This window comes from Pogona vitticeps, chromosome 1 (genome assembly GCF_051106095.1).
Source record: "Pogona vitticeps strain Pit_001003342236 chromosome 1, PviZW2.1, whole genome shotgun sequence".
In the NCBI taxonomy this organism is placed as follows: Eukaryota; Metazoa; Chordata; class Lepidosauria; order Squamata; family Agamidae; genus Pogona; species Pogona vitticeps.
Window position 1 is genome coordinate 151,446,465 of NC_135783.1, and position 13,192 is coordinate 151,459,656.

Consider the following 13,192-nt stretch of genomic DNA (forward strand, 5'->3'; position numbering starts at 1 on the left):
CACACACACACGCAGGATCTGGACACGCCTGAAGGAGCGCCACGTCCTGCGTGTTTTGTGGTTTGTTTGTTTGTTTGTTTGTTTGTTTGTTTGTTTTTGGATCCGGACAACCCAACATAACCTTTGGGGGCAGGTCGAAAGAGGATCAGGCCCTGACCGAGGCGAAATGCCTTTGGGGTGGGCGAGATTTTAATTTTAATTTTTGCTAGCCACCGAAACGACTCTTAATTGCGCGCCCAGGCTGCCTCTCGTGTGCCGAGCGCGGGTCCCCGTGGCGCGAGGAGGCTGCGATCCCGGAGAACGTTCCCGCGGAAAAAGTCCTGCTTCGCGCAGACGGAGATGTTGCTGAGTACCGGCGTACCGAATCGCACTCCTCATCTTGTCGGGACCCGTGGTACTCTGATTGGTTGTTTGTAGCGGATTAGTTCCCCTCTCGGCAGCATCGTCTCTCGCTGCGCCCTCTCCGCCCAAATGCAGGGTTTTGTTTTGTTTTTTTCCAGGCGTGGGCTTTTTCAGACGGTTGATTGACAGGTTCGGGTCGAGAGCGCTGCATCTGGTCCCTGGAGAAGACCTTGGAGAGGAAGACGGGCATCACCAGAACTGAATGTTAAAACGCTTGCCTGGTGTCACGAAAGCTCTGCCAGTGGAGTTTGGTCAACGAATGACTGCTTCAGGCGTGCAAAGTTGCAGCACTTACACGCCACCCTAGGATATAATAGATCTGTGTGCCTCTTTGCTGTGTTGTGGTTTTGGTTAGTGAACTTGCCTTCCATGCCTAGGAGTTTCGAGATTTCTTTCAGGCTGTCTTGGCTGTGGTTTGTACCCCAGGTACGTGGAAGTAAATTCTGTTTTACCCAATGGAGGAGAGGCATTGGTTGGAATATGTGATTGCTTTACACAGTGTATTGCATTTTATGTGGTTGCACCTAAATGTTGCCCTGCATTTTACCAGGGGCATCAGAGCCTTTATTTCTTTTTAATACTGCAAGGACAGAAGGGAATAAACGAGATAAAACTTTAGATGAGATATCTGTGAAGATTCCCCGTCATCCAGGTGAAGTTATCTGGAAGCTGAGTCATGGCAGGTAGATTTGTTTCTTATTAGGTTGAAATGTTTTGCTACTCCTCCCAGGAGCTGCTGCTTTAGATGAGACTGCATGCCCTTTGGGGAGTGAAACCACATCATCGGCTTCAGCTGTTGACCCATTGAGCAACTGGATCACTTCTGGACATTTGACCAGTGCTTGTTCCATGGATCGGCTTTCTTCCATTTGAACCTCTGCAATGTGTGGGGGTGTTGGCATTTCTTTTCATTTAAAAAAAGAGATTAAATTGTTTGGACGGAAGGAGCATTAATTAAAAAGTAATCTTTTTTATTTGTGATGATATATGCAAAGTTCACAGTCTGCAAAAAAATGCTCCAATTGTGAAAGGGTTGAAGTTTACTTAAAGTGGTGCAGTGGAGGAACTGATCAGAACTAGTGTTTTTAAACAGAACAAAGAGAAATGAATGTGCTTGTCTTTTCTCCTTTATGACAGCTGAGATGGATTGTTGCCATTGTTATTGCTATTTGCGAATTGCTGTCAGCAGTAGTGCTGTGCAGTTTGTTGCAAACAGAAGTGGGACTCTCTGGTTTACTGGGCAGAAGCCTGCTTGTCCAGCAGCCAGTAGCATGGCTCACCACCCATTCACCAATTGTATTTGCACTGCCATAGCCAGTATCGCTTATGCTTTTTACAATATGTTTATGACATCGTTGTGTTTGGGGATACACCACTACACACTTGTTCCTTCTGAAAAAAGGTGTCTCAGAATTGGATGAGGTATATAGAAAAGGGCAACAAAAATGACCAAGAGAATGGAATAGTTTTCTGAGAAGGGAAGCCTAGAGTGCCTGGAACTTTTTTGTTTTGTTTGATGAGAAAGACAACTCAGGTGGGGAGAGATGTGATAGGAGTTTATGGATATAGTGGTGCCTCTCTAGACAGTTACCCCGCATGACAGTTTTTTCGCTAGACATTGACTTTTTGCGATCGCTATAGCAATTCGCAAAACAGTGATTCCTATGGGGGAATTTCGCTGAACAATGTTTGGTCCCTGCTTCGCGAACCAATTTTCGCTAGATGACAATTTTGGCAGCACCCTCCGTGCTCACAAAACGGGTGTCTTTGGGACCTAAGCTTCACAAGACAGCTATTTAAACAGCTGATTGGCACTTCGCAGAGCGGCTTTCCTATGACCGATCTTCACTAGACAACGATGATTCTTCCCCATTGGAATGCATTAAATGGGTTTCAATGTATTCCAATGTGGAAATGCTTTTCTCTAGATCAGTGGTTCTTAACCTTTGTTACTTGGATGTTTTTGAACTGCAACTCCCAGAGACCCCAGCCAGCACAGTTGGTGGTGAAGGCTTCTGGGAGTTGCAGTCCAAAAACACCTGAGTAACCCTAGGTTAAGAACCAGTGCTCTAGATGATGATTTCACTAAACAGCGATTTCAGTGGAATGGATTATCATCGTCTAGCGAAGCACCACTGTACTTACAGAGTATGCAGGAAGTGGAGAGAGAAAGCAGGCCCTTTTGCCTAACATTAGAACGGTGTCTGTCTGCATGCCACCAAAGGAAACTGGTTCAGCAGATTTCAGTTTCTAAAAAGGAGCTTCTTTATGTCTTATGTAACTCATGCATGGAACTCACTGCCACAAGATGTGGTGCTAGCACCATTTTCATAAGCTTTAAAACGCAGAGATGAAGAGCTTTCTGTCAATGGCACTTATTTATTTGTTTGTTTATGAATTTATCAAGTGCATTTATTTGTTTTAGTCACAATCACTTAAGTTTTGCCTCCAAGGTAAGACGTGACAGGAGGGAGACATTAGAGGGAAGTTGCCTTTGTGACTTGCTTGTGGGCTTCTCTGAAAGTACTTGGATCAGTTAGTGTGTGAGAGAGTGAAAAACTAGATAGACAGTTGGCTTGATCTGAGCTTGGAGACAAGAACAGAAGTTTCTGAGGATAATGGGGGAAGCTCTGTGAGCTATACCCAGCTTGAGGGGTAGAGATTTCCCACCCTTTGCTTAAAATCTAAGCCATACCATCAGATCAGAAAGTATGATACTTGAACACCTCCCTAAGAACATCTCCCTATAGGACTTGATAGACCTCTAGGAAAAATCAGAAGCCTGTGTTCATCACAGCTGGCATTTTGCCCAAAAAGGGTTAATTCCAGTATGAAATCAGATAACCAGTCTCAATCTCATCACAATTCATCTGGGTATCAAGTTAAAGGTTGCTTCATTGTTTCAGTAATTCCCGGCAATATCAACTTGTCTGTTTCTACATGCTTTATTATCAACATTGCTTCTATGTTCCATATGCAGAAGAATACTTCAAAGTTGTTGACAACATCCAAAAGTCTTACAGCTGTGAAAAAACCTGTAGGCACAAATGCTTACACAGAAATCCATCTTTGCAGCTTGTGAAAAGCTGCAGGTATGATTTCCATCCCAAACTCTTACAGCTATGAGAAGTTGCCAACAAAACAAAACTTAAGTTGTAGGCAGAACTTAAATCATGTTGTAATTATGTTCCAAAATTGCAAGAGTATACATTCTAAAAAGTCAGACTCTAATAGCCTTAAAGGTCACATTGGAAAGCACAGAATACTTTCTTAAAATATCAAAGTTTTTTAAGGATATACGGTATATACAGCAAAATGCACCTCTTAGCTTTTAAGCATATTAGAACTATTAAATAATGTTCTCACCCAGCCAAGCTGGCCATGTGCCAGTCTGCATTTATAGAAGGAAATCCATGATGTTTGTGTTACTGGCTTTTGGAAGTAAAGCCTGCTGCTGTGTTGCAACATGCCTGCTGCTCTTTAATGTCAGGTCTTTAATATTAGTATTGTTGCTATCTGGTTTGTGTGGTGTGGTGTCTTCTTGTGTGTCCCTTTGCCTCCCTGTATTTATATTTCTCTCAGTTATTTGCATTTCCCTTCAACTCTAAACAACTGAATTTTGCTGGTGTAGTAAGTTACTGAAGTTACCGATTCGGTGGAAATCTCACTTTTACTGGAGTGGCAAATATGACTCATAACTTACAAGGCTAGCAAGTTGCTATTGTAGCCTGATTTTGAATAAATAGGTTCCTGCAGCTGCAGAAATAGAAAGTTGCTTGGGTACCATTTTACTGGGTAGGGAAAATGCTATGGGTGTAAAGTGTAGGTGGACAAAGCTGGTCAGGTGCTTTCACCACACTTTAGGACTCCAGGAGTTTTTCCCGTCACTTGTTTTGTATTATCATTTGTTTACACAACTGACTATCGGTCGTGAAAGAGATTCTTTTGCAAGCCAATGTTATTGTGCTTCCAGACTTGGTTGGAGATCTGGCTGTTTATTTCACAGTGACTTTTAGTAAACTGCTGTTCAAACCTCATTTTTAAAGCACAAGGTGTGTTTTCAGGATTGTTTTCTACATCACCCGTTAATTATTTTGACACTCTCTGCATGCAACATTTCATACCTTGACAGTACAAGGGTGAGCAACAAAAGGGAACAAAAACAGCCAAAGTGCAGTTTCTCTGGATAAGGTCTATTTCTGAAGAAGACTTGATGCTTTTCTCTTTTTGCCTTTTATCCAGAATCTCTTTCGGCCTTTTATCCAGAATCTATCATTCTGGGAAGATATTTTCTTCAATTGACTGAAAATGGCTTTGGCCGACAAGAGGCTTGAAAACCTTCAGATCTACAAAGTTCTCCAGTGTGTTCGTCAGAAGGACAAGAAGCAGATCGAAAAGCTCACCAAACTGGGATACCCTGAACTCATCAATTTCACTGAACCCATCAATGGAGACAGTGCCCTTCACTTGGCTTGTGTGGCTAATGACATTGACATGTGCAATTTTCTGTTAGAGCTTGGTGCTCACCCTGATGTCCAGGATCGAATGGGGCGTACGCCGGTGATGAAAGCAGCTGAGCTTGGCCATGACTTAGCCCTGGATGTATTGGTCCAGGCAGAGGCAGACATGACCATTGTGGACGCAGAAGGAAAAGGTAAGGAAGAACCACACATTCCATCTTGTTTTGCAGAAAAGAGGGGGGAAATCAATTGTACAATACAATATTTTTAGTTGTAACAAAAGCTCAGGTTTTACTATTTAGTCTTTCATAGTTGGTATTTCTGTTGGGGGCTCACTTGCTAAACTATTTGATGCCACTGTTCTTGAACAGGTGTGCTGTTCTACTGCATTTTGCCCACCAAGCGGCACTACCGCTGTGTCCAGATTGTCCTAGAATTTGGAGCAGATGTTAACAACTGCACTCTTGAAGGGAAGCCTGTCTTTGTACAAGCTTGTGAGCAAGCCCACGAAATCAAAGAGATGTGTATGACATTCTTGGAAAGAGGAGCCAACCCGAATGCAACAAACCCAGTAAGATTTTTTTCTACCATTCAAAGAAGAGAAGTTAGGACACTAGAGGTACAACCACAGAACTAACTAGGGCAGAAACCATTGGAAATCTGAACCAACATGACAGCAGATGATAATTATTCAAGTCAGCCCATTGAATAAATGGAATTTGTTCAGCCTAAACATAGGTCAATCCTATTTTTTCTAGTTGGGATTAACAGTTGGATTTAGCCCATAATAATTAGGACTGGCTCCAACAATTACCTAGTTCAGTCAATGATTTAAAAAAAATAGATGATTAAAAAAATTGATATACAATAAGGTTTTATAGTTTAATTAGAAAGCAGATTTATACAGTAGCAGATTTATACAGAAAGCATTAAATACAGTGTATGTATGTATGTATGTATGTATGTATGTATGTATGTATGTATGTATGTATGTACACATACACATACACATATACATCTATACATACATATTGTATTTAATGCAAGTATTTCTGCAGATGGCAAAATTATAGGTGTCAGAAGAGCAACCCCCATCCCCTTTCTCTCACCTTCAGAAAGGAATGGGATGCCTCGTCTGAGACAGTGTGTGCTAGAAATAGTATTCTTTCATCGTCTAGATATGCATAATCTAGAAATGAAAACAGATATACTCTTTCCTTCAGATGTTCTGTTTTTGCGTTTGTCCACGTGCCACTGATGGATTGAGGGCTCCAATAATAATCTTTCATTCATGACACCTGAAGTGATCCTTCACATGATACTGAGGGAAATAGCAGGTGAAATTCACAGAGTGAAATGGTAATTTCTACAGATTCATAATCACATGGGGAAGGATGAGGTAGATTTCTGGACTTCTTTTAACCATAGATAATGGTGTGAGAAGGGTTGTGTCTATGAATCTCCCTGTTACGAGTGACTTGTGTTCTTAACAAAGCCATAGTAAAAGGGTAATGAATGATATATACTGTTGTCTGAGAACTTAGTCTGTTGCTTGACACTGGAAAAATACAGGTATAATGCATAAATATATTGCCACTTTTTAGAATATGAACAGGAGGAGAATAGAGGGATACTTTCCCTCAACAAGCCTGCGCCTGCTTTTAGTTCTTTGATAAAAAATTAAAATGATGTGCTTTCCTCTCTTTCTACAGTATGATTAATATACATAACCAGATATATATATCATAGCTAATATGTCATTATGGTATAATGGTTAGAGTGACAGACTAGAGGATAAAGCACATCGCCTGAGAAATGCATTTTTCTTATCTTACAACATTTTACCCCCACTAATATGATTTTCTTTGTTATGGGCATCTCTGGAATTAGACATGCAAAGGAAGCCAGAGCTAATCCACAAAACACAAATGCCTGTCCTCTTAAATATTTCTTTTTTAATGTCTTAAATGTGTGTGTGTGTGTGTGTGTGTGTGTGTGTGTGTGTGTGTGTGTGTGTGTGTGTGTGTGTGTGTGTGTGTGTGTGTGTGTGTGTGTGTGTGTGTGTGTGTGTGTGTCTGCATCTTTGTACCTTCTTTGCCATTTGAGTTAGCACTTCCTAGATATGTGCAGTGAGGCCCCAAGAGATGCAGGTTCAAATCCAACTGACTGACTCTTAACCTGGGTCTTTGCCAGAGGGGGATAAAGACAGAGTAGGAGGGAGTCATATCTATGCATTTCTCAGAAGAAAGACATAATAAATAAGAACGAATCATAAATAGGAAGATGTAGATGCAATTGTTTTTTTTTCTCTCTCTCTCTCATTCGCAGGCAACGGGCCGCACAGCCTTGATGGAAGCAGCCAGGGAAGGAGTTTTGGAAATAGTCCGTGGTATCCTTGAGAGAGGAGGAGATGTGAATGTTTTTGACCATGAGAGACACCATGCTGCCCATTTTGCTGCCAAAGGAGGGTTTTTTGAGGTATTCTTTGTTGGTGGTGTCAGAAACAAAGGTATCCAGCCAAGTAATTAACTCTCTTGGTTAATTACTAATGATCACCCTTTATTAGTGGAGGGATTCCAGGAAGAATGACTTTTCTACATTATGTGTACACAGATTGATAACGAGGATGATGTTCCCCCCGTCAAGTTGATTCGGACTTATGGCAACACTTTCCAGTGTTCAGATAAAAGCAGAGATCATAGCAGGTGCCGATAAAAATAGCCAAAAGTTACAATGTGAAAGCACAATTAGATAAATAGAATAAGAATAAGGTCCTGTCAAATCAATTCTGACTTGTGGTAACCTTTCTGAGTACTCAGAAGTGGTTTAACATTCCCTCCTTCTGGGAGTTCCCCTGGGACTATGTAGCTTGCCCATGACTACACAGGCTGGCTCTTCTCCCGGGGTGCACAGTGGAAAGTCTGTTGGAGGAGCTGTGGTGATGACACGCTGCACAAGGTATTGAGGTCTCATTATTCTATGTCTTTCCATAACTAAAATCAGTGAGCAGGTGAACATGTTGCCAGGTTGCCATTATCAACAATAATCTCACATCTCTCATCGTATCTACTGTATGCCCCTATTTTGGTCAGAGAGAGCATTATACTTACTATGAATAGTACTAATCAACATCATCATCTTAGAATTGCAGAGCTGGAAGGGAACCTATGGATCATTAAATCCAGCCCCTGTAAGAAGGCACAGTGGAGAACTGAGCTCCCAGTCTCTGGCTCTGCATCCAGATGCCCAAGTCACTGAGCTGTCCAGCAAATAATGGATCAGAATGGAGCTGATCTGATGCTTGCACCCTACGGTGAAGCTCTTTTGTTAGGAAATCCTCCAGCCTGATCTTCTTTGCTTCAGTTCCATGGCGCAGATGCTGTGCCAGGAAGGTTCCAAAGTGGACTTCTCTGAGAGAAAATAATATGCTAAATGTGTGTTCTTTTTCTTCTTCTTCTTCTTCTTCTTCTTCTTCTTTTTTTAAATTTTAATTGGCCATTTTCATTTTGAAAGACAGCAGTTGCATGGGGTACCAATCCAGATCATGCATCTGATCCAGTTTGCGGACTTGTTTCTGATTTCCCCTCCCAAATCTCCCGTCGTCTGTCTGCTTCTCATCTCCAAAGGGGGGGGGGTGTTCTGTTGTAAGCCGCCCCATGGGGACTAATATCAGCTCGAGGGGGTGGGAGGGGGAAGTCTATAGAAAACAAGCATGGGCTCTACTTGTCTTTCAAAATAAAAGTGACGGTTAAAGTACATTTTTAGAAAGCATGCTTAATGTATTGCATAGTCACTAGATGAAGGAGAGAACAGAGCCCCTTCAATCCTTACTGACCCCTGCAACTCACTGGGTGACTAGTCACTCCTTCCTTCTGTCTGACCCACCTCACATCCTTGTTGTGACTCTCAGGTGGGGTGGAAGAGACTCATGCATGTCATGTGGAGCTCACTGGGGGAAAGGCAGGATGGTAGATAGAAATTACAATTAAAAATAAATAAATAAGCATGATTATTGTACATGCGTTTGTGGCATAATCTAATAATTCATCCAATATCCTACCTGGCTCAGTTGCTGCCAGAATTTAGCAGTGGGTGGGAAGTTACTAAATAACATAACTAAATAATCTTGCATGGCAACAAATGTAGGCATGTTTTAACAGAATTTCAATCAGGGGGTTGGTGACATGAAACAAAATTGGGGAAAGCTTTCTGCTAAATAAAAGAAAACCAAGTCAAAAGATACAATAGGACACACACTCCTCACATCCATGGCATCAGTATCCATAGTTTTCCTTATTGACAGTCTGAAAATATTAGAAATATTAAGTTAAAAAACCCAAAAATATGTATTTCCATGATGTAATTACCAGAATTGGCACCAAAGACTATGCTACATATAGGGTTATCCACAGTGTTTGGCATTTGTGGGGAGAAGGACTTGGACCTGATTAGAGATGGGCATGAATCTGGGTTGTCAGATCATGCTGGATCATTCTACTGGCCCCACAGGTGCCATGTGGTTCTCCCCCCCCCCCCCGGCTGGATTCCTCCACTCACCAGCTGGCGCACACTCTGCTCCTTCTCCTCCTCACTCATTTCACTAGTTTCAGCAGGAGCACAGGCTTCCCTTCTCCGTCTCCTCCAGCAGCTACCCACTCAGATAAGGAGGTAGGACAGGGATTGCTGCAGCTCTGCCTTTAAGTGGGCAGTTGCTGGAGGAGGCGGAGAAGGGAAGTCTGTGTTCCTTCCACAACTGGGGAAGCAGCCAAAGAGGAGGAGGAATAAAAAGCACGCCGGCTGGTGAGTGGGGGAATCTGGCTAGGGTGGGTGAGAAATGGTATTGCATAGCACCTGCAGTGCCAGTATGACAATCCAGCATGATCCAATGATCACAATCTGTGCTCTATCTCTAGAACTGATCTATGCAGGTACTGTAGTCCTAATGCAGTTGCCAGGCAGAGGCTAAACACTGTTTCTTATGCAAAGACTATGTGGAAACTGGGGTGTGGGAGGAAGAAAGGTATACATTCCACTTGAAAATAAACACAAAAGACTATGATCCATTCTTAGATATGAATCTAGTGGCTCATAGGTAGCTGCCTGGCTTCTCTGCCCCGCTTGCTCTGGGTGGTACCACCGAGTGGGTGCTGGCCAGAAGAGGTGGGGCTTTGAAGTGCCAAACACCTGTTTGGATGCTGAACAAACCTCCAAATTAGTGGTTCTTGCCCATCTCTAATGTGGAAGAAGGTGGAGGCCCTTGAAGATTTAAAAGCAGTGAGGAGATACAGTAGTTCAAATGAGAATGATTTTGATGCTGGCAAGATAGCTGTCAAAACGGTCTGTTACGGACAAATTACATGTTATGTTAACTTTTGCAAAATTGCAAGTATTCTAAGCAACAACATTGTCCTTCGGGTATAGCTTGGAACTGCAATCCTAATGGAGTGGGTTAAGTGGGTTTTCCTTTCTGGGGCCCCGAGAAAAATAATCACCTCCCATCCCCAAATCTTCGGCCCTAAGGCAGGGAGCAATTTCAGTTGTGCGTGGGGGGTGGGAAGGAGATTTACATTGAGGCTCAGTGGTTGAAATTTTATTGCTTACCGTAGTAAGTTGCACTACAGCAGGCCCATTGAATCACGGAGGCTTTGGTTAGGCAGTTCTTCTATAAATTCCATTAATTCAAATGGGTCTGCTCTAAAAATATATTCTGCTTATATATCTCCCCATAGCACTTAAAACATACTCTGAATGGTTTGCAATTTTTAATTATGCAGGCTGCACATTGCCCCCACCCCAGCAAGCTTGGTACTCAGTTTACTGATCTCAGAAGGATGGAAGGTTGAGTTGACCTCTTGTGCTGGCTCCCTGAGATCATGAGCAGAGTCTTGGCTGCAGTACTGCAGTTTATCCAGTATGCCATGAGGCTCCTAACTCTAGTGGTGACTTATTATGCTAAGCAACTAGACTTTAACTAGTGTATGCCTAGTGTTTACATTCCAACAAAGCTGTTGTCTTCGTCAAACCCTTCCCTTTGTTGCTGCTGTTAAACTCATACTCTATGTGTATGTGTTCTCTTAAGGCAATTTTCCCCCTTAGGACAGCCTTTCCCAAACTGGCGTGCTTCCAAATGTTTTGGACTACAGCTCCCATCATCCTCAGCCATGGGAAGGTCATTGCTTGCTGGGGATGATGAAAGTCATAGATATGTCAGATGGTGCCAGTTTGGGAAAGCTGTCCTAAAGGGTCAAAATACTGTCCTTTTGTCTCTAATGATCAGGTGGGGTTCACCTACTCCAGAGGCCACTGTATTTGGCTTAACATAATAGCAGCATGTTGCCATTGGCATAACATCTATTGCAGAATAAGACAGGAAATAAATCTGGCGGAGGTCGCTGCACATAGCTGTGTCTCCTTCTAAATCCCATGGCCTTGGCTTTGCCTCCTTAGATCTTGAAGCTTATTTCTGCCTATAACGGAGATGTAGGCCTGATAGCAATGAACGGAAACACGCCACTTCATTACGCTGCCGCTGGAGGTTTTGCAGAATGTTGCCGGTTCATTGGTCAAAGAGGTAAAGTAAAGGTGGTTGCAGCTCCACTACTTTTCTTACTGGGAATCTATGGGGGGGGAGGGGTTCATAACCTGATGCAGTGGTCAAGAAAGGATTCTGCTCAAACGAAAGGAAAATGCTTTCACATCTTCATAGACTTGAAGATCCTCCATAGATATAAAGGGAGAGTCACAGGATCCCCACTCTTTCACTGAAAGCATGCATGAAGATTGTCTTGCAGTCATGCTGGCCTGTTCCCTTCCTGCCTATATGCGGGCTGGCCTGTATCTCTGCCATCCACACTTGTGGCAGCCACATGAAAGGATGCTGACTATGGTTGAGATGCTGCAGGAAAACCACAAGAACTGGCACTGTTCTGCTAGTCAAACTGCCAGCACAAGACAATGGCTGCATTTTTGAACATTGTCCTTCATTCCCAGCCCCCCAAACTTTGCACAGAAGGAGAGGTCTGGAGAACTTAAAAGCATCCCATGTTTGTAATATGTTAGCAATCCAGTAACTATTGTTTTGTCCAGAATTCAGTTCTATTCCCAGTGTTCTGCTGTGCTCTGACATGGCTAATGGAGTGTTTAGACTGCTGGCTGACTACTTCAGCTTTCCTGCTGGATACACTGTTTTATATGCTTAGAACACTGTGTGATATGTATGCCCTTGGCTTAAAGCAGTTGAATATTAATATTCAACGTTTTATGTTTCTAAAGGAATCTTGAGGGTTATGAAATCAGCCTTTGGTCTTGATCCTCAGGCCTTTGTGCATTTTTGCAAGCTGTCCTCCCGTGGGCCCCCCCCCCTCCATGATTGTTTTCCTTCTGTTTTTAAGGCTGTAATCCCATATGGAAGAATCTCGAGAAGAAGACAGCAAGACAGGTGGCTAAAGACAGTGGCTCCAAAGCATCTGTCAAGGAGATCCGTAAAATTGAGCGCCGCTATGCCAAATTTTTAAAACCCAAACCTGGTGTGAAGAACCCCAACCCACCCTGGGCGGTGAGGTTGCACGATTGGTCCGTAGAGCATCAGGAGAGTCTTCATGATTTATTTGGGGCAGTGGACCGAGGTGACGGGACTGTCAGCAGAGAAGACTTTGTCTCCATCATTGAGGAGAAGTGTCCATTCGTGGAAGCTGAGCAAATACAAACGATTGCCCAGGCCCACGAGAAGACACGGGCCGGAGGGGTCAACCCTGAAGAGTTCCTTACAGGGAAACGGTACTTGCAGAAACCTTTCCTCCTTTCATCTTATGGTCCCAAGAAAAAGAAGGGCAAGAAAGGGAAGGGCAAGAAAGGGAAATTTGCCATCCCCATGCCCATCTGCGTCATCCCTGACAGCTCGCGCCCACGTCACCCGGATGGCGGACCACCGGAGTACATGATCGAAACCTATCAGAACGTGACTGACTGTAATCGGTTCAACCGGGATCACCCGCCCGAGCATCCCATTCAAGATGATTCTTGGTGGTACATTGACGACCCTATGAAGAACTTTTCAAACATCAATTACCTTACGAAAGATGGAGACCTTTCCTCCCTGAAAAAAGCCTTTGAGTCCAGGGTGCCAGTGGACATGAGGGACAATTTCTACAAGACTCCCTTGATGGCTGCCTGTGCGAGTGGCAACATAGAGGCAGTGAAATTCCTTCTGGAAAAAGGGTATGTACTGGGCATGGCCTTGTGGGCCTTCATGTGGAAACCCAAGGACCACCAAGCAGAGTCAGGGAAGATGGTGTGCACCCACTATCAGAGAATTGGGAGGCCAGAAATGT

The 13,192-nt window shown here is 43.3% G+C and overlaps 1 protein-coding gene across 1 annotated transcript in view; it reads left to right on the forward strand.

Moving 5' to 3' along the window:
- The first annotated feature begins 332 nt into the window (after positions 1 to 332).
- Positions 333 to 13,192, forward strand: part of ANKEF1 (ankyrin repeat and EF-hand domain containing 1) — a 29,277-nt gene continuing 16,417 nt past the window's right edge. Inside the window, exons 1-6 of the mRNA XM_078389087.1 lie at positions 333 to 828; positions 4,645 to 5,056; positions 5,234 to 5,433; positions 7,191 to 7,340; positions 11,310 to 11,433; positions 12,254 to 13,079. Of these exons, the coding sequence (XP_078245213.1) occupies positions 4,711 to 5,056; positions 5,234 to 5,433; positions 7,191 to 7,340; positions 11,310 to 11,433; positions 12,254 to 13,079 (1,646 nt within the window). The 5' untranslated portion in view covers positions 333 to 828; positions 4,645 to 4,710. The remainder of the gene's footprint in view (positions 829 to 4,644; positions 5,057 to 5,233; positions 5,434 to 7,190; positions 7,341 to 11,309; positions 11,434 to 12,253; positions 13,080 to 13,192) is intronic.